The sequence below is a fragment of the Zingiber officinale genome, chromosome 1A (assembly GCF_018446385.1).
Source record: "Zingiber officinale cultivar Zhangliang chromosome 1A, Zo_v1.1, whole genome shotgun sequence".
NCBI lineage: Eukaryota > Viridiplantae > Streptophyta > Magnoliopsida > Zingiberales > Zingiberaceae > Zingiber > Zingiber officinale.
The window spans coordinates 174,527,403-174,555,079 of record NC_055987.1 but is presented as its reverse complement, the minus strand read 5'-3'; the positions used below and the strand labels follow the sequence as shown (position 1 = coordinate 174,555,079).

General features: G+C 36.5%; 1 protein-coding gene across 2 annotated transcripts; it reads left to right on the top strand.

The window, feature by feature from the left end:
• Positions 1–389: 389 nt before the first annotated feature.
• On the top strand, positions 390–27,677 carry LOC122038457. 2 transcript variants are annotated; one of them, XM_042598214.1, is made up of 4 exons: positions 390–599; positions 7,249–7,374; positions 26,187–26,621; positions 26,717–27,677. In XM_042598214.1, exons 1-4 carry the CDS (start codon positions 507–509, stop codon positions 27,401–27,403), a joined length of 1,341 nt encoding a protein of 446 aa, XP_042454148.1. In that variant the 5' UTR covers positions 390–506; the 3' UTR covers positions 27,404–27,677. The 2 variants fall into 2 exon arrangements, with proteins under 2 accessions (XP_042454148.1, XP_042454149.1); XM_042598215.1 differs by lacking the exon at positions 7,249–7,374.

Here is a 27,677-nt window from a genome sequence, read left to right as displayed (position 1 = left end):
ATTTGGAACAATACCCAAATGAGTTTTTCTTAATCATTTTAAAACATTCAACTAGGACTCATTTCTTCAATATTTTACTTCAAATACTAAATTTTATGAACTCCTAAAATAACAATCACAACTAATATTTTTATATAATATTATTTTGATCAAACTATCATTTCAATCCTAAATTTAGGATGATGTATTTATGAATATCTATATTAAATTTTAAGGATAAAAAATATTTCCTAGTAGTAGAAAGCAAGAGAAGATCTGTTTTTATTCAGCTAATAACACACTGTCAAAATCAAAATAATAAAGCCAAAAAAAAAAAATCGAAAGAAAAAAAGGAAAAAAGAAAAGTTGAAAAATAAAAGGAAAGAAACAAAGAGAATAAAGATGAAAAAGCCAAAGAAGAAGAAACGGCTTGCGAAGGAAGACTCAAAATCCAACTCCCAAGTGCATATCGCCATTTCTCATGGAACCAGAAAGCTTCGACCATTTTTTTCTCCTTCTTGCCCGAAATGGCGCTCTTTGCTTCTCTAGCGGACAAGATCGGAGGGGTCGTGAAGGGCATCTTCCCTCCCAAAGGCGCACATTCATCTAGGCACAACCCGGTAATCACAGCTTCTTCCTCACATTGTTTTGTACTCACACCAGCCGAAGAATGCCTTGGTTTCTGTAGGGTATTTGATTCGACTTGGTGGAATCTTTCTTGGTTCCTGATTTTAATGGGCACACGATGTTTTTGGTTTCTCGATTTGCCAAGTGTTTAGTTGTGCAATTGGTTGTATGAATTAAATTAGCTGACTAACATGAATAAGCAATCTCAAACTAAATCCAGTTTAAACTAATAATTGGTCACTTTATCTTTATTGAAGAAAAAAAGGAGCAAACTTGCTATTGAAGGCTTTCTATTCAGACCACCTACTGCTAATAGCCCGATAATATATATGACAATGTAGCCAACTTTTTGATAAACAATCAACTTCATTTTCATGATTTCATGTTTGCATGTCCTTTGTTCATTTTATAATTTTGAAAGCACATGTTACTGTACTTTTTTTTTTCCAATTAAAGTTAACAATAACATTAGACAATTGGCCACCTAAATTGATTACTTCTTTTATATTCGATTGTTGAAATTTGTATGAGTTTGTTAATCTGATTCATACCTTTGTAATATAAAAAAAACCTTTCAGTATTTAAATAACCTTATTTATACCATTTATTTTACCATTAATTTTAAATGATTCATCTAATCTAATTAGTATATATGTATGTTTGACCCTTTTGACATTCATTACATCCTGATTTGTTTTATTTTTATATTATGGTTACATCTAATTGTTTGTGAATGACAACATATAACATGATAATACTCTTCTAGCGCATATTGCATGAGGATCAACCTAGTTGTATTGTGCATACAAACTTTGGTGCTAATTTTGTTATGTTTTTGGTTTTTTTTTTGCTTGTCTAACCAGATCGTTTTATGTCTTTCTAATATATGTTATACATAAAGAACGAAATTGTGTTAGGATCAAAGTAGCAGTTGTAAAATAAGCTAGGAGCCGTTGGGGGGGGGGGGGGTTTGAATAACAAAGGTTCCTACAATTTTCACTTAAGATCTTACTAATATCTTAGCATTAACATAGTAAATTTAATACAAAATAAGCATTATAAATGAACTAAACAATGATGCCATGATGTAACCTGGTTTAGAGCTTTGGTACTACTCCACAATCTATGACTCGTCAACAAATCACTTCTGAAAGTACTAGTAGATTTTATCCTTCCCAAACTTCTTTTGAAGGTGGAGAAACCACTTACAAACTCTTTATAAGATTATAATTTGAGTTTAAAAGATGAAGAAGAGTATACAAGAAAGCCTAAATGATTAGAATAATATCTCAGGAACATTAGTCTTTAAATGCTCCCCTTGGTCCCCTTCATAGCCTTTATTCCTTTTCAACTTTGCTTTCTTGTTTAGTTGTGCTAATGCTGATAAGTTGACTTGATCCACCCTCAATTGATGTTTTTCTTGATTACTTTATTGTGTACTTTGCCAATGACTACCTTAGTCACTAAAATCAATCATCAGTGGAATAGACTGATGCATTGTAGACTTTAGGTCATTTTGCCTTGTTAGATAAATGTCTCTCTATAGCTTTTCTATTATATTATTAGTTGACGTATGTTAGATTAGTCAATTGTCTAATCGACTTAGACATGAACAAAAATATTCTATTCATTGACTTATTAACTTGCAACCTAGGCAATTCTATCACCATCAGTCAATTGAAATTCTTCATCAGTCAATTGAAATATCCTATTAGCGCATTCTAATGCACTAAAGTCGACTACTTGGTCGACTCAACCATAAGGTGACTGAAGAGAACCTTCATTGGCTAGATTATTGATTATGACCATCCTAATGGTCAAGTGTTCACCTAAGTTAAAGACTACTCTCTCAGGTTCAAGTCTCTAAGTTAAAGAATTTTGCCACTTCTTTTGCTACAAGGCTCTCTTATCAAGATACTTGTCCCTTGGATGCATCAAACCCTCAACTTGTTCCGCGTGCCATCTTTCACGCTTCACCTACGTAGTTTGCCTCTTTTGTCTCAGCTACAATCTGATGCTTCTCGTCCTGTAGTCCTTCAAATGTCTTGTACCATCTTTTCTTGAATCTCCAACGGACCCTAAACCATCAAGTCATCAACAACCTTGGGTACACCAAGTCTTTATGTGTATCTCAATTAAGTCTTGTACGACTTCATATACATATTAGATAAGGTAAGATACATATTTTATCCTAATTTAAATTTTTTGCACAAACATCAAAACCAACAATTGAACTTGATCACCAAGGGCATGATTGCACTAATAATTTCTTTTTTTATGTTTGACAATATATTTAAGGTAGGTTAACCATAAATAAAGCTTCCCCTTGAGTTAGGAATTTTTGAAAACCACTAGAGGAGAATAAGTTTTAAAATATAATTTAAGCCCATTTGCTCGTCTTCCTCTTGACATATATTAAAAAGATTATATTAATTACAATCTAAACTTATAAATTAATAACTAATTAGTACTTCTAATCCCCATATTAGATCTAAATGTAATACACATCATCACATGATCAAAATCATGTTGAATGTTTTATATCTGAACATTCTACTCGTCAACATACATCAATTGACTAAATACAATGCCAATCAACTTGTTATCTGTACAATGGCAATCAACTAGTTACCTATCATAGTTGATTGAGATCTAAATTGAAAAACTTTGCTAAATTCAAAAATGTATTTAAAAATACACAAACTTCTAAAAACAGCAATTTACCAAAAGGTGTATTTAGGTTTTTGAATTTACCAAAAAGCGTATGCTATTTTGTTATTTACCAAAGGGTGCACCTTTTTATAGTGCTCTTCCCATTCTACCCTCCTAACAAATTTGACTACTTTTCTTTTTATTTTCTCTGCCATTTCTCTCTCTCTTCTCTTTCCTCCTATGCATGGAACATCTCTTCCTTGTCCTCTCCTTTTTTTCCTCTCTTTTGCACGCCGATTCTTCTAAAGATATTTTAACACCCTTGAGAAGCCAAAATAAGCAATGGATAGTACCGTTTAACTCCTTACAACCTTAGAAATCCACAAGAACTGAAATGGGTGCAATCGAAGCTCTTAGGTCAATCAGTGGATTTTGGTAAAAATCCAATGTTTATTTTTAAATATGCTATCCATTGTTTATTTTGACTTCTCAGATGTGTTAAAATGTAATAAGAAAGAATCGTTAAAATTCTCCACGTTGGGCCTGATATGGAATCATATCAGACCCAACGTGGAGATTTTTGCTGATTCTTCCTTATTACATTTTAACACCTTTTAACACCCCTAGAAGTCAAAATCCACTAATGAACCTAGAAAGCTCCGATTGTACCCATTTTAGTTTCTGTGGATTTCTGGGGTTGCAAAGAGTTCAAATATATTATCCATTGTTTATTTTGACTTCTCAGGGATGTTAAAATGTAATAAGGAAGAATCACGAAAAATCTCCATGTTGGGTCTGATATGGAATCATATTAGGCCTAACGTGGAGAATTTTGGCGATTCTTTCTTATTATATTTTAACACCTCTGAGAACTCAGAATAAATAATGGATAGCATATTTGAACTCCTTGCAATCCCAAAAAACCACAGAAATTGAAATGGGTGCAATCGGACCAAAATCCACTGATGGACCTAGAGAGCTCTGATTGAACTCATTTTAGTTCCTGTGGATTTGTCGGGTTGCAAAGAGTTAAATGGTGTTATCCATTGCTTATTTTTGCTTCTCAGGGATGTTAAAATATCTTTAGAAGAATCGGCTAAAGAATCAGCTTCTCAGGAGGCTTTTTAAGTTCACGTTATCATGCATGCATAGGAAGAGCACTATAAAGAGAGGAAAGAAAAAAGAGGAGCGGAAAGAGAAGAGATATTGCATGCATAGGAGGAAAGAGAAGAGAGAGAGAAATGACAGAGAAAATAAAAAGAAAAGCAGTCAAATTTGTTAGGAGGGTAGAATGGGAGAAGCACTGTATAAAGGTGCGCCCTTTGGTACATAACAAAGTAGCATGCGCGTTTTGGTAAATTCGAAAACCTAAATATGCCTTTTGGTAAATTGCCGTTCTAAAAATTATAAAATTTTGCATATGGGTTTATCTAATGTACTTTTTGTAGGACGGATTTCACACTAGAGGGGAGGAGGTGAATAGTGTTCATTTTTTATTGTTGTTGTTCTTATCTACACGATTAGTATGCAACGGAAATATAAATAGATAACGAAAGAGACAAGAAAAATACCTTGTTACTTGGTTCACTACCCTTAGGGTTGCTATGTCTAAGGCTATGCACAAAACACTGTCCACTATTGTTTTCCCTTTTCCGGACACCTTCCGACAGTGGAGAAATTTATTACAAACTTGTCAAAAATACAAGCACAATGAACATTTAAAATAGCAATGCCACAATAATAAATAGTCACAAACAAAGTGTAGATCTAGTCTGGAAGCCCTCAATGCGGTGACACTCTTCTCGGTGCTTCTTGGATCTTACTAGAAGAATTTTTAAGGACTTTTGAACACAGAATGAGAGTATCTTGGAATTGATTGATTATGAAATAGGTGCCTCAACCCTCCTTTTATAGAGCCCTGTTGACACTTGTTTGGTTGGGAAGCTCTGGTCCTTCGCTGACTCGGAGGCAAATTCGATCCACTTCAACTTGGATTAGGTTGATTTGGCAACTTCCGGTCACTTGAAGCTTGGTCAAACCTGATCCGTTGACCGCCTCTCTTGGGCTCAATTAGATCTTACTTTTTTCGGTCGATCAGACATGTTCTGATTACTCGAACTAGTTCAGGCCGTCCAGACATGGTTCGGTGGCCCAGAGCAGTTCTGGTTTCCCGGACATGGTCCGATTGACAGGTTCTGGTCAGCCAGACATGGTTCAATCAACTGGACTAGTTCAGGTTGGCCGGACATTGTCCTATAGACCGGATCTGTTTGGGTCGCTTGGACTTGTTCTGGACTCCAGACATGCTTTGGTCATCTTGAACCTTCCCGGACATGCTCAGATCACCTTGAACCTTCCCGGATTCTTAAGTCTTCATCTAGCTCCAACTTCTTACAAGACAGTCACAATGCATACAACATACAAGCCTAGTACTTAGTTTACCTGACCTACTGGGCTTATTTGCTTGGAATTCACTCCTTCAAGACTTTTCACTTACTTAGAGTTTACTTCTTCAATACTTATCACTACCTAGGATTCACTCCCTTAGGGTTTTCTCTTTGCTCAGAGTTCACTTCTCTAAGTCTTTCTATTACCTAAGGCTTAGTCTTCTAGGATTTTCCCTTTGCAAAGCATCCGGTCACCCTTGATATGTTTGGGCTTTTCACTTGCCAGACATCTAGTCTTGACCTGTCTAAACTTTCCCTTTCTCTCTTGCCTAGGTAACCTTGAACTTCTCACTCTTTTTCACTTACTTCCAAGCATTCAATCAATCTTGACTAGCTTGGATCAACCATTGGTCAATCTTGACCACACACAAACAAACATAATTTGCTCACAGGTTCTAAAACATGCAATTATATTTTCAAAATGAAATTTCCAACTATAATCTATAAGTCAAATGTATACTAATGAATATACCTTTCCCATAGTTGATCAATGATTACTATAAACCTATAGTACAACTCAATGCATCATAATAAATATTATGAACCATGTGGTATCATCTTATACATCTCATTTGATATCTTAGTTTCTCAATACAAAATTTCAAGTTCAATCTAAATTTGTGTGAGATATTAAATGAGGCAATCCTACTTTGCTATGTGATTATGTTATTATAATCCAAACAAAATATTAAGTCAATCATACAAAATAGGTTTTTAGGAAAATCCATTAGGGTTGACTTCTCAACGGTGGATAGGTTCTAGCATTGAGTGCATTGTGAAGGAGATCCAGATTTGAAACTTCTCTAGTGCTAATACGCCATGTACAAGCTCTTTGTATCAAGCATGCATTTGAGCTAACTTTTCTTCCTTTTGCATCTTGAAGGTGCTCAATTGTGTTAGTAGGATATCTCTCCTTAGAATCCTAGCTTCAGATGTCCTTCATGCATTGCTATCACTTTTCCCTAGAATTCCTTAGCATTTGTAACTTTCTGATCTTATTCATCTCTTGATAGGAAAGTGTGTTTGCAAGAGCCAATTTGACTTTTGTATCCAAGACAAGCTCTTCCTTTTGCTTCTTTGACAATAATTTTCCAAAAATATCTAGTGAGAAACTAATCCTTTTTCTACGACTATTGCCATGCCAATGTCAAGTCAAAAGAGGAGAGCCATCTTCCTCTTCTATGAGCTGAAATTTCCCTCAAGCTTCAAAAAATTTCTCAACAGTTAGTCCTTCAATAGTGTCCTTGTTTTGATGTCACTTTGTTAGAGTGGTAATGGGAGGGTATTCTTCTATCCAATGATCCATTAAGGACTAGTCCAATTAAGTTACCTCGCTCTATTACCACTTGCCAATTGTTAGAATTGGCATAATGCTGGACAAGCCAGAGGAGAGTGAATAATGGACATTACAATAATTTATGCTTAAGAACTTGTTAATGACTTATTAAGGTTAATTCAATATACAATATTCTATAAAGTATGCAATGGAAATTAAATAAATAATGACACAAATGCTAACTCCTTGAAGTAATGTGTATTTCAGGATTCATCTTCGGGGAAGATAATGGGCAATTTTGAAGAACAAGAAGGCCTCTACTATCTCACTAGTTCTTCCTTAAAACCAAAGCCACCAGCTACTCTCTCTATATCTAGTTCAATAAATTCAGAGGTACTCTTATTGCATAGACGTTTAGGACATCCAAGTTTTCAATATTTGAAATACTTGTTTCCAAAATTATTCATTAATAATGATCCATCTTTTTTTAAGAATCAATGAAATCAGAAAAAATTATGAAGAAATCTGTATTTCCATTGAAAAATAATACAAATATATATAATATATACAACTCTATGATCTTTCTCTTATCTCTAACTTAGGAAAAAATTCTTAAAATTAAGCCTAAGAATTAGGCCTAATTTACATCATGATTAATTATATGTTTTTTATCCAAATCTTCAGTGATCCTTATCCATATCTCCAATGATCCTAATCATGATCTTTATTCCTTATTTTCAGTGATCCTTATCATCCTTTTCCAACACTCCTCAAGTTGGTGAATAGATATTGATCATTCCCAATTTGGATACATTTTCTTCAGTAATGGTTTAGTAAGAAGCTTAGCATCTTGTGATTCTGAAGGAACATAACAAAGATGGATCTTCCCTTGTTCGATCTCAGATTTTATAAAGTTCCCGTTGATACAAACATGATTCATTCGGTCATGTTGAATAAGATTGTGAACCATTGCTATAGCTGCCTTACTGTCACTATATAACTTCATTTTGTCTTTAATTGCAACATATGGGTTAGACAATAGACATTTAATTATGGGTCTTGCGTCGTCGGAGGCGTCCTACGACCGCTTTCGGCGACATCGGAGGCGCTGCGGGAAGCCTCCGTAGCACCAGGAGGGGTTTCGGGACGCCTCTGGTGGCCTCGGAGATGCCTTCGGTGTCCTGGTCGTGAGCTGCAGAATCGCGATTTTTTTATTTTTAAACTTTGCATTTAATTAATTCAATCAGCTCCCAATTTAAATGGGTAGTTCAAACAACCTTTCAGAAAGCCTAATTTATTTATCCCAATAAAATATATAAAAACATATTTAAAATAAAAAATATAATAAATTTATTAATTCATGAAAATCAAATTTAAATATATTTAAAATAATTCTTAATAGATTTTATTAAATCACGAAAATCAAATTTAAATATATAAAAAATTAAAAATGTAAAATATTTATAAATTTTATTAATTCATATAAATTTAATTTAAAGATATAAAAAATAGATTAAAAATTAAAAAAATCTAATAAAGTTTATTAATTTATATAAATCAGATTTAAATATATAAAAAAATATTTAAAATAAAACAATCTAATAAATTTTATTAATTCTAAATCAGATTTAATTATTTAATTTTTAAATATATAAAAGATATTTAATAAATCTAATAAATTTTATTAATTCTAAACCAGATTTAATTATTTAAAATTTAAATATATAAAAAAATATTTTAAAAAAATCTAATAAATTTATTAATGCTAAATCAGATTTAATTATTTAAATTTTAAATATATAAAAAATATATTTAAAATAAAAAAATCTAAGAAATTTTATTAATACATATAAATCAGATTTAAATATATAAAAATATATATTTAAAATTAAAAATTCTAATTAATTTAATTAATTCATACAAATCAGATTTATATTTTGATAATTTTTTTTATTATATTTTTTTTTTACTTATTGATTGTTTATTATTGATTGCAACGGTCTTGACTCTTGATTCTTAACCATGTCAAATATAACAATTCCATCTACTCGAAAAGATATTGCTTGGAATTATGCAACATGTTCGGATCCTAAAAATTCAAATATTGTTAGTTATATTTTTTGTGATAAAATAACAAATGGGGGAATTTATCAACACAAGCTACATTTAGTTGGGGCAATGAAATGTGAAAGCTTGTCCGAAATGTCCTGAGCATGTTAAAGAAGAAATTAGAGAGTTTATGCCAAAAAAAAAAAAGAGAGTAATTTGAAGAATCAAATGGATGATATTCCTCATTCTGATGATATTGATGATTTGAAAAATTTGGAAGAACATGAGGATGATCATCAAACTAAAGTGAAAGGAAAACGACCAATATCTGATCCAAGCATCCATCCTACGATCCAAGGTAAAAGGTGTAAACAAACTGGACCTATTAATCTTTATTTTATGAAAGATGTCAATGAAATTGTCAAGCAAAGACGTGCAAAAAATAAAGGACAATTTGATAAAAATAAAAAGAAGCTAAGAGATAATGGGGTTGAGAAATTTGTAAGATGGATGTATGATGCTGGAATTCCTTTCAATGCTGTTAAATATGATTCTTTTGAGCCTTGTATTGAAGCTATTGGACAGTTTGGATCAAGGATAAAACCTCCATCATATCATGAAGTGAGAGTTGAGTATTTGAAGGAGTTGGCAAATATGAACTTGCTTCTCAAATCCCGTGAAGAAGATCATGCTAAGTTTGGGTGCACAATCATGGCAGATGGATGGACGGATAAAAAGGGTAGGACTCCTATAAATTTTTTGGTGAATGGTCCCAAAGGAAGTGTATTTGTTGAATCAGTTGATGCTTCAGGGTATTCCCACACAGCTTTTGAGTTACTTTCTAAATTTGTGTATTGTATTGGAGAAAAAAACATGGTTTAGATTGTAACAGATAATGCAAGCTGCAATGTCAGTGCAGGTAATATTTTAAATTTTGGTTACTTCCAATTAATAATTGGATCATATTTTTAATTTTTTTGTCTAAATTTATTTTTTTCAGGTCATCTTTTGGAAAACCAATTTATACACTTGTACTGGACTCCCTGTGCAACTCATTATTTAGATTTGTTGCTTGAGGATATATTCAAAATTCCTCATCTTAGAAAATTGCATGAACGGACATTGATGGTGAATAGTTATATTTACAATAGACTACAAGTATTGAGTAGGATGAGAGAGTTTACCGGACAGAGAGACATGGTAAGAACCTCAAAGACACATTTCGCAATCGCTTTTTTGACTTTAAAGCGGTTTCATGTACAACAAGCAAATCTAAAAAAGATGTTTACATCTGAAAAGTGGAGAAATAGTCGATTTTCTAAAGAGACGGTTAGAAAACGTGAAGCAGAAGTGATGTTGATGCCTTCTTTTTAGAAAAATATGGTTTTTGCATTAAAAGTTGGCGGCCTATTGGTGAAAGTATTGCGGCTGGTAAACGGTGAAAAAAAGTTTTCTATGAGTTATATTTATGAGTCAATGGATAGGGCCAAAGAAGCTATTGCTGCGTCATTTAACAATAATGAAGAAAAATATCGTAGCGTTTTTGAATTCATTGACAAAAGATGGAATGTTTAACTCCATCGACCTTTGCACATAGCCGGATATTTCTTGAATCCAGAGTATTTTTACTCAAACCTTGACATAGAACATGATACAGAAATGATGGAGGGTTTGTATAAGTGCATATCTAGATCAGTGAGAGGTGAGGATTTACAAGATAAGATCACAAACCAATTAGAAAAATACAAGAAAGCAGAAGGACTTTTTGGTTTGTCAATGACTACTTGACAAAGAACTTCAAAATCACCAGGTAAATTTGTACACTATCAATATTGGATGGTAATAAAGTTAATCTTATAATTTATATGTTTTTGTATTTCAAGCTGATTGGTGGTCTTCTTATAGTGTATCAACGCTTGAATTAAAAACATTTGCAATGAAGATTTTAAACCTCACATGCTCTTCTTCATGATGTGAATGTAATTAAAGTGTTTTTGAACATGTAAGTTGGAGTTTTTTTAATACATATTAAAATTTATATTATGGACTTAACCTTTTACTTTTTATTTATTTTTAGATACATTCTAAGAAAAGAAATAGGTTGTCTCAACAACGATTGAATGATTTAGTATATATCAAGTACAATAGAACATTGAGGCGAAGATATGACATGCGTGATAAGATTGATCCTATTACTTTGTCAAAGATAGATGATAGTAATGAATGGTTGTTAGGAAAATTGGATGACAGTGGTAAAGAAAATGATAATGATTTTGTCTATGAATGTGAAGATTTGCGTTGGAGTGATGTAGCACGAGCATCTAGGGTTGGTGAAAGTGCATATGACTTTCGATCTCGAAATGCGTCTTCTTCAAAAGGAGCATCATCACCTACTTCAGTAAAAAGAAAGTAATTTTCAGCTCAAACTAGTCTTGTAGATGAAGAAGAGATTAACCTTAATGATGAAACTGAAGAAGAAGATACCGATGGATACAAATCAAGCGATGGAGCTGATGATGACGTAGATTTGAACAATGAAGATGAAGAAGATGATCATTTTGATATTTGATATTTCATCTATCACATTTTCAAAGACTTTTGATTTATTTTATTTTTTAAATAATTTATAGCTTTATCAAAGAATATTTTGTTTATGGTTATTTGGATTTTTTAAGACATTTTCAAAGACTTTTAATAGATATAATAGTCCTTTTGTTTATTAGGTTTTTTTCCGTAAAGCTCGCGCTTTGCCTACCGCTTTTCACTTTAATTCCTAAGACCCTTGAGCGTTTTTTTGCGCCTTGTGCTTTGACAACTATGATTAGAAGTGAAAGGTTTTAGGCTTAGCAGAGTAAAAATAGAATATATGGAATTTAAATTTTGCAATATTAGATGTAATGAGACGATTGTTAAGATAAGAGATAACGAGTTATCTGGAACTGAGAGCTTTTAAGTATTTAGGATTATTTTTGCAACATGATGGAGGGATTGAGAGAAATGTCTTATATAGAATACAAGTAGGATGGTTAAAATGAAGGAGAGCGTCGGGTGTTTTATACGATCGTAAAGTATCTCTAAAATTTTAAGAGAAGTTCTATAAAATGGCGGTTAGACCAGTTATGTTATATGACGCTGAATGTTGGACTATGACTGGAGCACGTGAGCAGAAAATGCGGGTTATAGACATGAGGATGCTAAGGTGGATGTGTGAACATACGAGGATAGATAAAATAAGAAATAAAAGTATTAGAAAGAAAGTTGAAGTTGTATCTATTGAGAAAAAATTCTGAGAGACACGTTTAAGGTGGTACGAATATGTACTTAGGCGACCAATAAATGCTTCAATTAGACGATGTGAAATTATGATAAATATTCACATTAAATGAGGAAGTGGAAGACAAAAAAATACTGGTTTAGCAATGATGCGAACCTCGACGAACAATGCCGCGAGACCCAACAACAATAAGATTTGAAACTCAGTTCGAGATCGTCCAAAGGAGGCTTCGAAGGGATGAAATATTGACCCGTTGATTATAGAGAATCAAGAACCAATATTATGAGAAAATGGAGAATATCGACCCAATGGTTATAATAGAACCAAAAACCAATATTATAAGAGTGTTGAGAATTACAAGTGCTCACCTGTAATCCTTGTAGAGTTGCTGAAGAACAACAAGGAGAAAAACTCTCTCAAGATATAATGTTGGTTGCCTCCTTTGATATCTACTCAAGACATTATATAGAACTGAAAATGGTACTTTCCAAGGCATGGAAAGAGAAGATAATGAATGCAAGTCTTCATGCACACTCCCTCTAGCTGTCCTCCAACTTGGGAATTCGTCCAAAATGTAGGTGACATTAAATGACACACTAATTCCAACCAGAATGGTGTGTTTTCCCACCTAACAATATGCATTCTAGTATGGTATTTGACTAGGAATATGTTGCATCATGATATTCCACTATTCCGCAGCTGATTGACCCATTTTAGGGTCGACTTGTATGAAGTTGATCATTTGGCATGACATCGACTGTGACTCCATTACCTGCCCTTCCAAGATACGAGATGTCAATGCTTGTACAACACGTTGAACTTGCTTGACCTCTGCTTTCGTTATCGGCTCAGCTGGCACATGCAAGTCCTCTTCATGCTCCTCTTGGTTCGGGATGTATATCTCGACTTGCAGTCCTGTCTCATTGGCTTGGAGCTGATCCGGAGTTGTATCATCCCCCTCTTCCTCAAAAGGATTCACCCTCGAATCTGAAACAACAACAAAAGGGGAAAGATCAAAAACATTAAAGGTTGAACTCACTTGGTACTCACCTGGAAGATCCAACTTGTATGCATTATCATTGATTTTTCTCCCGAACTTGAAATGGTCCATCACCACGTGGGTTCAACTTGGATTGCCTTCGTTTCGGAAATCGCTCCTTTCGAAAATGAACCCAGACCTAGTCTCCAAGTTGAAAAGTAATCGGCTTTCGTCCCTTGTTGGCACGGGTTGCAATCTGCTCATTCCTCCTCAGCATGTGTTGCCTTGACTTGTCATGGATCCTTTTTACCAAATCAGCTTTCGCTTGACCTCAAGGCTAGCAATCTCATCCACAGGTAATGGGATTAAATCCAATGGAGTTAATGGATTAAAACCATAGACAATCTCAAAAGGTGAATACTTAGTAGAAGAATGCGTAACCCTATTGTATGCAAATTCAATGAATGGTATGAAATCTTCCCAAGCTTTCAAATTCTTCCCAATGGTAGAACGCAACAAATTTCCCAAGGTTCGATCAACGACCTCGGTTTGCCCATCAGTCTGTGGGTGACAAGTGGTAGAGAATAACAACTTTGTCCCAAGTTTTCCCCACAAGACTCGCCAAAAATGGCTGAGGAACTTCGCATCCCGATCACTAACAATTGTCCTAGGGACCCCATGCAAACGGACCACCTCCCTAAAGAATAAATTTGCCACATGTGTAGCATCATCAGTTTTATGGCAAGGGATAAAGTGTGTCATTTTCGAAAATCGGTCCACAACCACAAGAATATTATCTTGGCCATTCCTAGTCCTAGGCAAACCTAACACAAAATCCATTGACACATCAACCCAAGGGTGGCTAGGCACAGGCAAAGGCATATAAAGTCCATGTGGTTGCACCTTAGACTTGGCTTTCTTACATGCAATGCACCTAATGCAAATCCTTTCAACATCTCTTTTCATATGAGGTCAGAAGAAATGTTCTTTCAAAATGTCCAAGGTTTTCACAGCTCCAAAATACCCCATTAATCCACCCCCATGTGACTCCCTAACAAGCAACTCACGCATAGAACTTTGGGGAATGCAAAGTCTATTTTTTCGAAACAAGTAACCACCAAGCATATAGAACTTATCAAATGCACCCTTTTCGCATGCTTTAAAGATATCAGCAAAGTCAGCATCATTCACATACAATTCCTTCAGGTGCTCAAATCTAAGAAACTTTGACCCTAAGGTAGAGATAAGGGTGTACCTGGGTGACAAAGCATCTGCTACCACATTCTCTTTTCCTTGCTTGTATTGGATCACATAAGGAAACATTTCAATAAATTTAATCCAACGAGCATGTCTACGATTCAATTTACCTTGGCCTTTCAAATGCTTCAGTGACTCATGGTCCGTGTGAATGATGAACTCCTTGGACCACAAGTAATGTTGCCATGTCTCCAAAGCTCGCACCAATGCATAGAGCTCCTTGTTATATGTTGAGTAGTTCAACGCTGCACCATTGAGCTTCTCACTGAAGTAGGCAATTAGCCTCTTTTCTTGCATAAGAACAACACCTATACCAATACCAGAAGTATCACATTCGATTTCAAAAGCCTTAGAAAAATCTGATAGAAGTAGTAAAGGAGCAGAGCTTAGCTTTTCTTTTAATGTGTTGAAGACTTTCTCTTGTGCCTCTACCCACTTAAATCTAACATTCTTCTTGATGATTTCCGTCAAAGGGGCAGCGATGGTGCTGAAATTTGACACAAACCTCCTATAGAACCCGGCTAAACCATGAAAACTCCTTACTTCAGTGATGGTGCTAGGGGTAGGCCATTCCATGATAGCTTTCACCTTCTCCTCATCAACTTCCACGCCTCTGGAACTGACAACAAATCCAAGAAAAACAACCCTATCTACGCAAAAGTTGCATTTCTTAAGGTCGGCAAACAATTTTTCATGCCTCAAACCTTCCATCACACATTTCAAATGATCAATATGGTCATGCAAACTCTTGCTATAGATCAGAATGTCATCAAAATAAACAACAACAAATTTTTCAATAAATGCACGCAACACATGATTCATGAGACACATAAATGTGCTAGGAGCATTCGTCAATCCAAATGGCATCACTAACCATTCATACAACCCCTGTTTTGTCTTAAAAGCTGTTTTCCACTCATCCCCTTTCTTAATTCGAATTTGATGATACCCACTCTTCAAATCAATCTTAGAAAACATAGTGGATCCATGCAATTCATCAAGCATATCATCTAAGCGAGGAATAGGATGACGATACTTTACCGTTATCTTGTTTACAGCTCGACAATCCACGCACATCCTCCAAGTCTCGTCTTTCTTTGGAACCAGTAGTACAGGCACATCACAGGGACTCATGCTTTCACGAACATGTCCTTTGGTCAAAAGTTCTTCAACTTGCCTTTGAAGCTCTTTGGTCTCTTCTGGACTACTTCGATAAGCTGGTCGGTTTGGAATGGAAGCTCCCGGAATGAAATCAATCTGATGCTCGATTCCTCTTTTGGGTGGTAACCCAGGTGGCATATCCTCGGAAAAGACATCCTTGAAATCCTGCAAAAGAGACATCACAGCACTAGGCAAAGAAACATTATGGTCAGCCAAAGAAAGATAGGCCTCCTTGTATAGAAACAAGATCATCGGTCTATCAGAGTTAAAGAGACTTTTGATCTCTCTTTTGCATAGAAGCTCATTTTTCTTTTTTCACGGATGAACTCTCAATCTTTTCTTTTTTCCACTCTTTTTTCTCATTTTTACTCTCATTTTCTTTTTCTATCTCAGCCACACTTTTTCCTCTTGTTGCAACGGACTTTTTGATCTGGAGCTGTTCCTCAAATACTTGACGAGGTGTCAAAGGTGCAAGTGTAATGTTCCTACCATCCTTGCTGAAGCTGTAACGGTTCTTGTACCCATCATGTGTGGTCCGTCTATCAAATTGCCACGACCTTCCAAGAAGCAAATGGCTAGCTTGCATGGGTACAACATCACACAAAACCTCATCCGTGTACCTTCCAATCATAAATGAAACAAGGACCTGCTTGGTTACCTTCATCTCACCACTGTCATTGAGCCATTGGAGTCTATACGACTTTGGATGCTTCAAGGTAGGTAGGCCAAGCTTGTCCACCATTAACTTGCTTGCCACATTAACACAGCTGCCACTATCAATAATCAAACCGCATACCCGATCTTTCACATGGCAGCGGGTGTAGAAGATGTTCTCCCTTTGTAGCCTGTCATCATCTCCTTTGGCTTGCATATGAAGAGCTCTCAGCACAACAAGAGCTTGGCCATCAACAGCAAGCTCAACATCACTAGTATCTTCAACTGATGGAGTGGACTTATTTCCTTCAACTTCCTCTTCAGTTTCGATCTCCCCATTATCCAACATGATCATTGCTCGTTTGTTCGGGCATTGAGAAGCAATATGACCTGATCCTAAACAACGAAAACATTTGATGTCACGATTTCTTTAAGGTTGGGAAGATGAATTACCCTTATCCTTGTTGCTAGATTGGGTCTTGGCCACATTCGTTTCTCCCTTTGATTTTTGAAATTGCTTTCTCAGTTGGTTTTGATGATCCCCACTTCTGCTTCTAAGGAGATGAACTCGCAACCTCATACTTGGAAGATGATCGCACTCCTTTCTTGAGTTGTCTTTCAACTTTTATTGCCATGTGCACCACATCGTCAAGCTCCACATAGTGATGCAGCTCAACAATATTGGCAATCTCACGGTTTATGCCACAAATGAACCGAGCCATGGTCGCCTCTCGGTCCTCTTCAATGTTAGCCCGAATCAAGGCTATCTCCATCTCCTTGTGTTAGTCTTCCACAGTCATGGATCCCTGCTTTAGACTTTGCAATTTCAAATGTAAGTCCCGATAATAGTGAGATGGAACAAACCTTCTTCTCATAACGGCTTTCATGTCCTCCCAATTGTCGATGGGAAGCTCACGGTTCCGACGTCTACTCAGGGTCAGCTGATCCCACCATACAATGACATAGTCGGTGAAAGCCACCGCAGCAAGCTTCACTTTCTTCTCCTCCGAGTAATTGTGGCAATCGAATACTAGCTCAACTTTCATCTCCCATTCAATATAAACATCAGGGTCATTTTTACTTTGAAATGGAGGAATAGACAACTTGATGGTGACCATGTTACGATCTACGACTTCCCTTTCTCAGTGTTGCCTTTGAACATGCCTTGGCCTTTCGGGTCTGATAGCCCTAGCCTGTCTCCAAGTAGCATTGGAGACCACTTCATTGCTCGCCCCATCATCATAGTCATCATCTGGGACATTTGGAGCAAAATGTGGCCGCTGGTCGGGTCTCCGATGCCTAGGTAATGGCTCTTGCTGAAGTTGTTCGAGCCAATCCTCATGCCTATCCAGCCGATCTCGAATCTCATTGAACACGACATTCATGCGCTCAAATTGTTGCTGCATAGCCCGCATGATCGTAGTCTGATCAGCCCCTCCTCCATCACTCGGATCAACCCTGCCACCGTGCTCTCGAGACATAGTGAGCTGCAACTGAAATATTACGAACAAAGGAGAATCCTCACTCACTCCCTTACGTGTTTGTACTCAGTTGGATGTCACACAAACACTCGTGTTTCACTCAGAAAATTGAGTTCTCTCTGCTCACTTGTTTTCCTCCAAAAAGTTCTAGAGAAACTAAGCAAGTCAAAACAAGCAATCACTTATTCAGCCCAACAAACTCAGAACACCGATTTCTACTCTCAGTTGGATCGAGGTTACGATGTCAATCACAGAATGATGGAAGAAGATATGAAGCAAGCAAAATAGAATTGATGATAAGATAAAGCAAATCAGTTTAAAGCAGCACAATGGAGATGGTAAACGGTGTCGAGAAGCAAAAAAATGCAAATGGAATCATGACAGCCTCAGATGGTATTGGATGTATATCACGAGATGCAATCAAAACAAATCAAACGATCTTTGTTCTTCCTTGTCTTTTCTGCTCCTTTTTTTTGTGTGTGTTTTTTTTTCTTTTCTGTTCTTCCTTTTGTTCTTCCCTTTTTTTTTCCTTCTTTTTTGCAACAAAACTAGAAAGTAGATGAAGATAACAAGATGAGTATGGACTGATTGTGATGATAAAAAAAAAATATAGACACTAGGAAAGATAGATAAACCTTATTTGGAGCGAAGCTCTGATACCAAAGATGATGCGAACCTTGACAAACAATGCCACGAGACCTAGCAACAATAAGATTTGGAACTCAGTTCCGGGATCGTCCAAAGGAGGCTTCGAAGGGATGGAATATTGACCCGTTGATTATAGAGAATCAAGAACCAATATTATGAGAAAATGGAGAATATCGACCCAATGGTTATAACAGAACCAAGAACCAATATTATAAGAGTGTTGAGAATTACAAGTGCTCACCCGTAATCCTTGCAGAGTTGCTGAAGAACAGCAAGGAGAAAAACTCTCTCAAGATATAATGTTGGCTGCCCCCTTTGATATCTACTCAAGACATTATATAGAACTGAAAATGGTAGTTTTCAAGGCATGGAAAGAGAAGATAATGAATGCAAGTCTTCATGCACACTCCCTCTAGCTGTCCTCCAACTTGGGAATTCGTCCAAAATGTAGGTGGCATTAAATGACACACCAATTCCAACCAGAATGGTGTGTTTTCCCACCTAACAATATGCATTCTAGTATGGTATTTGACTAGGAATATGTTGCATCATGATATTCCACTATTCCGCAGCTGATTGACCCATTTTAGGGTCGACTTGTATGAAGTTGATCATTTGGCATGACATCGACTGTGACTCCATAGCCTGCTCTTCCAAGATACGAGATGCCAATGCTTGTACAATACGTTGAACTTGCTTGACCTCTGCTTTCGTTATCGGCTCAGCTGGCACGTGTAAGTCCCCTTCATGCTCCTCTTGGTTCGGGACGTACATCTCGACTTGCAGTTCTGTCTCATTGGCTTGGAGCTGATCCAGAGTTATATCAAGCAATAATAAAATAAGATAAAATTTATTTAAGTATAGCTCAATGACGTAAAAGGATCCATATATCCGACCCCACTTAGTGGGATAAGGCTTGATTGTTGTTGGAGTATTTGCTAGACGATAGTCTTTTAGTAGATAACTAGTATATTTCTTTAAAAAAAATAAAAATCCCAGTTTTGTTTTCGAGCTATTTCTATTACAAGGAAATATCGAAGTATTCCAAGGTCTTTTACCTTGAATTTAGATTGTAACAACCCTTTAAGGTTTACAATCTCATTATTATTATCACCCATGATCACTATATCATCAACATACTCAATAAATATAAATTTTTTCCCATTCTTGGATGGTTTGACAAAGAGAGAATGATCTGATTGACTTTGTGTGTACCCAAAGCTTTTCATGATAGTACTGAATAGAGTGAACCATGCCCTAGGAGATTATTTTGATCCATACAGGGACTTCTTAAATTTTCCTTGTCCTCGAACTTAGCAGGTATCTTCATATAGGCTTCTTTATTAAGAGTCCCATTAAGAATGCATTTGAAACATCCAATTGATGCAATTCCCAATCTAAGTTTGCTGCAATGGAAATAAGCACCCTTATAGAATTTAACTTTGTAACAGGTGCAAATGCTTCCTCATAGTCAAGTTCATATGTTTGTGTACACTCCTGAGCCACCAAACGTGCTTTGTATCTTTCTATCTTGCCTTCGAGCCCAATTTTGATAGAAAAAATCATTTACAACCTACTACCTTCTTTCCTTTGGGCAAGTTTACTATTTTCTATGTGCCATTATCATTTATCAAAAACAGCAACCCTCCATTTTGAATTGTTTAAGGCATCGTATATGTTTGTACTAATCTCCACATGATCAAGTTGAGTAACAAATGCCTTATGATTGTTAGACAACTGTGCTGGTGCAAGGTGCACCAGATAATCGAACTTGAGTTTTGATATTGGTAAACGTTCAAAGTTAAGCTGTGTTGTTGTTCTAACAAGATCTACTAAGTGTGCAGGAAAGTCCTAAGTGATTTTAGGCAAGGTGAAAGCCCTAGGAGGCTAGGCAGGTGGAAAGTCCTAGTTGTGATTAGGCAACAAAGTCCTGGTCCGTGGGATTGGGTAAAGTCTTGGCAAGTCGAGAACGTCGAGCGAAATCCTAGGGTTGAGGATACTGGGTGAAAGTCTGGGGTTGCGGACACTAGGTGGGATGGGAAATCCTAGGGTCGAGAACACTAGGTGAAAGTCCTGAAGTCTCGGATGCTGAGCAAAAGTCCAAATGGTCTGAGGACCGGTTTGGCAAAAGATAATCTCTCCTGATAGGAGTAGGCAAGGATGCGTTCTCCGAAGAGGGAACAGTAGGCGTCAGTCTGACCTAGAGTTTCAGTGAAATTAAAAGTCAAGACCAGACAGTCCGGAGATTGCTAAATACTATCTTGCTTTACATATTATTGCTTGTTTTTAACTCTGTGGTGCAGGGATTAAGATTGCAATGTGGCTGGAAAATAGGGCTTCAGGTGCTCGGACGTCCGAGCGCCCAGGGAGGGAACCAGGCACCCGGGACAGTTTGGCCACCCTTCGTCACCGTGGGCACTCGGACGGTTCATGCGCCTGGAGTTGCTCCAGGCGTCCGGACCAGCAAAATTCATGTTCGCGCTGCGGTGTCATGCGTCGACTGGCCCACCCACTTTAACGGTCCGGGCGCTCGGACATGAATAAACTTCTAGGATGAAGTTTTGATGAGGTGTAGCCATGTCAGCCCAGTGGGGGTGCCCGGAGGTGGATCCAGGCACCCGGAGTGGACTATAAAAAGAGGGTTCGACCAACAACTTCAAGACAACAATTCGAACGACTTTCGCTCTTGTGCGTTGCTCCGGAAACGGCTTGACTATGCCCAAACGCTACAACTGAAGTCAAAAATATTTGTATCGATATTGTATTTCAAATATTCTTGTAATATTCAAACTGATAGTGGATTGTTCAACGAAAGCGATCGACGATCGCAGACTTTGAAGTATGAGTTATCAAAGACTCCGAACCAAATAAAAACAAACCTGTTAGCGTACTTCTGTTCTTTATTTATTTCGCTGCATTTTACTCTGAATTTTAAACGAACATGAAAAGCCATGAGCGCTATTCACTCTCCTGGCGCATCGTTCCAACAAACCGGTCGTAAGATTAATACCTTTCAATTGGATGTGGGTACACGTCCTTGTCCCTTTCCTTAGAGCAATGGGAACATCAGATCATCTATAGGAATATTTCCTTGTGGATCTTGTGGTGGATCCGTCATCAGTTATGATGATTGGACCTGGCGAGTAACTCGTGCCTCCTTAAGTAAAGAATTGGTTCATTTGGTTGTTGTAAAAGCCGCAAAGGTTCTAAAGGTTCTCCCCCTTGACTAATTTATGTGAGTACATCATATGATGAAGAAGGTGGGGGAGTCCCAATGAGTAAGGGTGACAGAGGTAAAGAGATTGAAGGGTCCAATGATTAGCTTCCCTTAAATTCTCCTAATGAAAAGAATCATTGGAATAGAAGGACTCATTCTCCAAGAATGTACATAGACTTTTCTTGTGATAGGATTGTAGCACTTGTATCCTTTTTGAGTGGGTGAGTAGCCAATGAAGATGCATTTGAGGCCTTTTAGGTTAAGTTTCCCATGTTTAGGACTGTTGTCATGTACAAACATGTCATGTACAAACATTGGACACCCAAATGCTTTTGGTGGGAGAGAGTTAAAAATACGAATATGAGGGAAATTTTTTTTGGAGATAATTGATTGATGTGCTGAATTTAAAAACTTTTGATGGAAGCCTATTAATGAGATAGGCTGCTTTTAAGATGGAATCACCTCAAAAGCGATGAGGGACAAAATTTGTGAGCATGAGAGATCTTGCCACTTCTAATAGATGGCGATTTTTTCGTTATGCAATCTCATTTTGTTGAGGTGTAGATGGACATCAGCTTTGATGAAAAATGCCATTTTGAAGAAGGTAATCCCTAAGGTTGTTAGCAAAGTACTCTCCTCCATTATCTGTGAGGTATATGTGGATGTTACATTGGAATAAATTCCTTATCATTATATGAAATTACAGAAACACATACTCAACTTCAAATTTATGTTTAAGGAGATAGACCCAGCAAGCACAAGTATGGTCATCTATGACTGTGATGAACCATCTCTTGCCTACTAAATCCTTCACCCTTGCTGGCTCCCAAATATCGCTATGAACAAGGTGAAATGATTTAGAAGATTGATAATTGTGCATTGGATAATTTTTTTTTGGTTTGCTTAGCATGGATACATAACTCACCGTGAAAAAGATGAATCATTATTAATGAATAATTTTGGATACAAGTTGTTCAAATATTGAAAACTTGGATGTCCTAAACGTCTAGGTAGTAAGAGCACCTCTAAGTTTATTGAACTAGATATAGAGAGAGTAATTGGTGGCTTTGGTTTCAAGGAAGAACTAGTGAGATAGTAGAGACCTCTTCATTCTTCAACATTGCCAATCATCTTTCTCAAAGATTAATCCTGAAATACACAACAATCATTAAGAAATGTTACTTTCAAGTCTTGATCCTTGATTATTTTGCTAACAGATAAGATGAATTTTAAACTTGGAATATGTAAGACAGATTTTAATTGATGTCCTTGAACAAGAATATCTCCAATCCCTGCCATTGTAATTGTAGTTCCATTTGCCACTAAAACTTTCACTTCATCAGTGCATATTTTGTAATTCAAAAAAGCTATGCATTGCCCCGTCATGTGGTCAGATGCACCCGTATCAATAATCCATTTATCTTTATCATTTCTTTGTGATAACAAGGTTGATGAGATATTACGTCGTTGGGTGATTGCAGCGTTAGGAGTGGAGTCCAAAATTTCAGAATCTTTATAGAATATGGACTTCAAAATCTCCATTTGTCCCAGAGTAAAAGGTGCTGGAGGAGTTTTCTTTAGCTCACTAGATTATGCTATGTGGGTTGATGGTTTGCCTTTCCTTTGATTCCGTGGCTTCCAATTTAGGGGATTTCCATGAATGTCCCAATAGGTCTTTTTGGTGTGATTTGGCTTCTCACAATGCTTACACCATAATTGGTTTTCCCTTTGTTTATGGAATTGTGGTCGAGTGGCTGCTAACACAGATCCTTGTGCTTGCTCTTCTGCGACATTGACAGTGGAAGGCTTCAACATAACTTTCTTCCTACTTTCTTCTAGTGGAACTTCAGAAAATGCTTCACTGAGTGAAGGAAGAGGTTTGACTCCTGGAATGTGACCTCGTACTTCATCTAAGTTTTTGTTGAGGCCTTGAAGAAAGTCAAATATACCATCTTTTTCAAAGGCCTTGTTATACAACACTCCATCCTCAACCCATTTCCATGGAATTATGTAAAACAGATCCAATTCTTGCCATAGATCAATTAGCCAATCGTAATACTCAATCACGGACGTTGATCCTTGCTTCATGTTTTGTGGAATTGATCAGATTTCAAAACATTGAGATGTGTTTTGAAAATCCGAATACATCTCTTGGACCACATTCAAGATTTCTTGGCCATTTTTGTAGAATAGGTAAGTCCTTCCAATTTGAAGCTCCATTGAATTAAATCCATGACAATGTAATTTTCAGCTTCCCATACGTTGTACATTGCATTACTGGTTTTTGGTATTGACGTCTCACTAGTTAGATAACCCACTTTTCCTTTTCCTCAAATCACCAAAAGAATGGACTGAAATCATTCTTTGAAATTTAACCCATTTCGTATGTGTTGGATAATCTGTAGAGAATGATTCATATTCTATGTTGCAATGATGGTTCCAAGGAACTTTGACGAAACCATGATCGAACTCTTGGTATGATCGGTACCTTGCTCTAATACCATAAAATCCATGAAATCAGAAAAGAATTATGAAGAAATTTGTATTTCCATTGAAAAATAATACAAATATATATACAACTCTATGATCTTTATCTTATCTCTAACTTTAGGAAAAAATCCCTAAAATTAAGTCTAAGAATTAGGCCTAATTTACATCATGGTTAATTAGATGATTTTTATCCTTATCTTCAGTGATCCTTACCTTTATTTCCAATGGTCCTTATCATGATCTTTATTCCTTATTTTCAGTGATCTTTATCATCTTTTTCCAACAAATTCAATATGCTATAAAGTATGCAATGGAAATTACATAAATAATGACACAAATGCTAACACCTTGAAATAATATTGTTTGAAACCTTTCTTACTGCATAGCCTATTACTCTGTCAGCATGTCGCTCCCGAAAGAAACACTAAATTTTCTCCTTCTCCGACTTCTTCCAAAGGTGGAGAAATTTCTTAAAGCTCTTTGCAAAATTACAATTTGAATCTTAAAAGATTAAGAGAAAGAATATATAAAAAAGCTTAAATAATTAGAATAATATCTCAAGAATCGTATCTTAGGAACATTAACCTTTAAATGCTCCCCTTGGTCCCTTTTATAGGCTTCAATCCTTTTCAGCTTCACTTTCCTGTACACTAGTGTGCTGATGCTGATTAATCGATTAGATCCACCATCACTATACTTTTTTTCAATCACTTTAGCTTGTAATCTGCTTCTGACTACTTTAGCCAACTGAGATCCACCTTTGGTTGACTCATACACTATAACCTTTCGGTTATGAAATCGTTGATGTTTTGCCTTGTCAGATCTACTGCTTATTGTAGTTGTTCTACTATGTCATTAGTCGTTTGGAATTCATTATTAGTTGTCTGATGCTAGATCAATCAACCAACCATGAATAGAAATATTTTGTTGACTAATCAACTTGAACTACTTTATCACCATCAGTCAAGTGGAATTATTGACTGATGGTAATAACAGATCAGTCGATTATCTAGTTAACTCAACCACTAATAAAAATATTTTATTCAATGCACTTGAGTTAACTACTGGTTGACTCAATCGCCAATTGAATTGAAGACAACCTTTAGTCGGCTGGATCGTCAACTATGACCATCTTAAAGTCAAGTCGTCGCCTAAATTGAATACTACCCTCTCCTATCCTCTCCTTGGTATAAGTCTCTCAACTCACAACTTATATAAGAGAATGAGCCATCTCCCATTAGGCTACCCATCCTTCGAATGCACCGAGCCCTCAACTTGCTTCTCGTATTATCCTTCATGCTTCACTTGTAGTTTGCCTCCTCCAACTCAGTCGCTCTTTGATTCTCCTCATCTTAAGGCCCCTTGAATGTCCCTATACCATCCTTTTCCTATCTCCAATGGACCTCGAGTCATTTAGTTATAAACAACTTTGGCCACATCAAATCTCCATGTGCATCTCAATCAAATTCTGCACGATTTCATACACATATTAGATGCAAATATGATTTTAACTTAAAACTCTTTGTCCAAACATTAAACTCATGATCGGTCCTAATCACTAAGGGCATGATTACACTAACAAATATTGCTTAGTGCTTGTACAAATATGTTAAACCATCCTTACAATGAAGCAAGATATTTACAATCAATGGCCATAAAAGTGGTGTTCTTTTGTTTTTTGAGCTTGCTTATGAGGTGTCCCTATGTCACATTGATGTGTGACTTTCTCATTCTCCACTAGAGTGAAAGGTTAAACATTTGCCAATGTTGTTATGGATTTAAACCCCCAACATTGGCAAAAAGCCACCATATCTAGCATGATTATCACTAGACCAAACTATTCTAGCCTCTTTAATGATCAGAGATTTGAGCAGGTCCTCTTATTTCTCCCATGCAATATTAACATATTTTAGTTCTATATTATATAACTACTGAGTTGCCTTATACTTATGCCAGTAAAATAACTCCATTTTTTCACGAATGAAACTTTTGTAGATAAAGGAAGTAAAGAATTTACATCAAGAAGCAATTTCTGAAATAATGAAGTTAGCCGACAAGCAGGGCAACATTGAAGACATGCTTCCCTTTAAATTTGGCAAAGGATGGCCTTCCCCAAAACGAACTACACAAGTGAAAGGAATAATTGATGTGGTTGGATTTTTGATGTTTGGGGAAAATGATGTCCAACAATCATCTGAGGTTCTTCATAGAGCTGGAATAAAGACAGGCATTAATACAAGGTTAATATTTGAGACATTTGTCCGGCATAAAGATTCTCTAATTGCAGAGTTTGTGACTGGGCATGGTCATGCTCTGGCGTTGGAAAATCTGATGTACTCAACGCATCTTAGAAAATTAGCATCTTCAATCTTCATCGCGTTAGGCGCACAAGGTGGTCACTTTGCCACCAGCCATCAAAATCATAAGCAGGTGACATCTAAAATGTGAAGGATATTGAGAAAAAAAGGTTGTCAGAACACTCTTAATGACATCTGTGCTAACACTACAGTGTATGCTTTGTGCAGGTTCATTGTCGTAGTGGTTTTGCTCCATCTTGGCCACCTTTATTTGACCAACATCATGATGGTGCTATTGGTATATCATTTAAAAGATCAAAGATAAAAGCTTCTTTTACTGAATTGTTTTCTGGCATTGGAATGCCACATGATTCTTCTAGTGAAAGGACTTTCTTGAGCACATTTGCAAGAGTTTCTTATCAACCATCTGAGGAGGTGAGAGTAAACATTTCCGGTCTTTGGCAAAGTCCAGCAACTGGCTTTATGAAGTTTGGCACACTTGCCGTGCCACTCAACAATGTGAGACAACAAACTGGATCTAGTGGTGCTGCTCAAGCATCTAAGATTAAAAAAGAATCAGTTGACACTCCATTAACAAAGTCACCAGGAGCAATTGCAATAATGCTAGATTCAGAGGTCGACGACGGCACCAAACTAGGGGTTTGGTTGGAGGTGCAGAAGTCAAATTCAGGCATCCTGAAATGGGGGATGTTTTTATCTGATATCCCTTACGAAGAGGTAGGATGGGGTTTGAAAGTGAGAGGAATGGCCAAAGGTCAACTTGATCTCCAGATGGAAGCCTTTCTACACTTTAGTCTTGGCAGCAACTTTATGTTGCAACCGGGCGTTGTATATGTGACGGAAGGGCGTACCAGAATTCCTGCATTCATATTTCAGTCCAGTTGGTGTATGTAATCATTTGAAATCTTATGGAGATGTACTGGTCCTGTATATTTAGCAAAGCATCCATTTCACTAGCACAGGGCAGTCTTCATTTTCTTCAATTCACAGGTCCTGCTATTGTTTTATTCAGTTATTCTCTAGTTGAGGAAATACTTGACGATTAAAGGGAATGAGAGATTTAATTTGAGACAGTTGTTGCTTTCTGAGTTTGGTTTGTAAAGCATCAGTCTTAAATTACCGTCTACTTTGTAGTCATATGCATAGTCTGTGGCAGTGTAAAAACCCT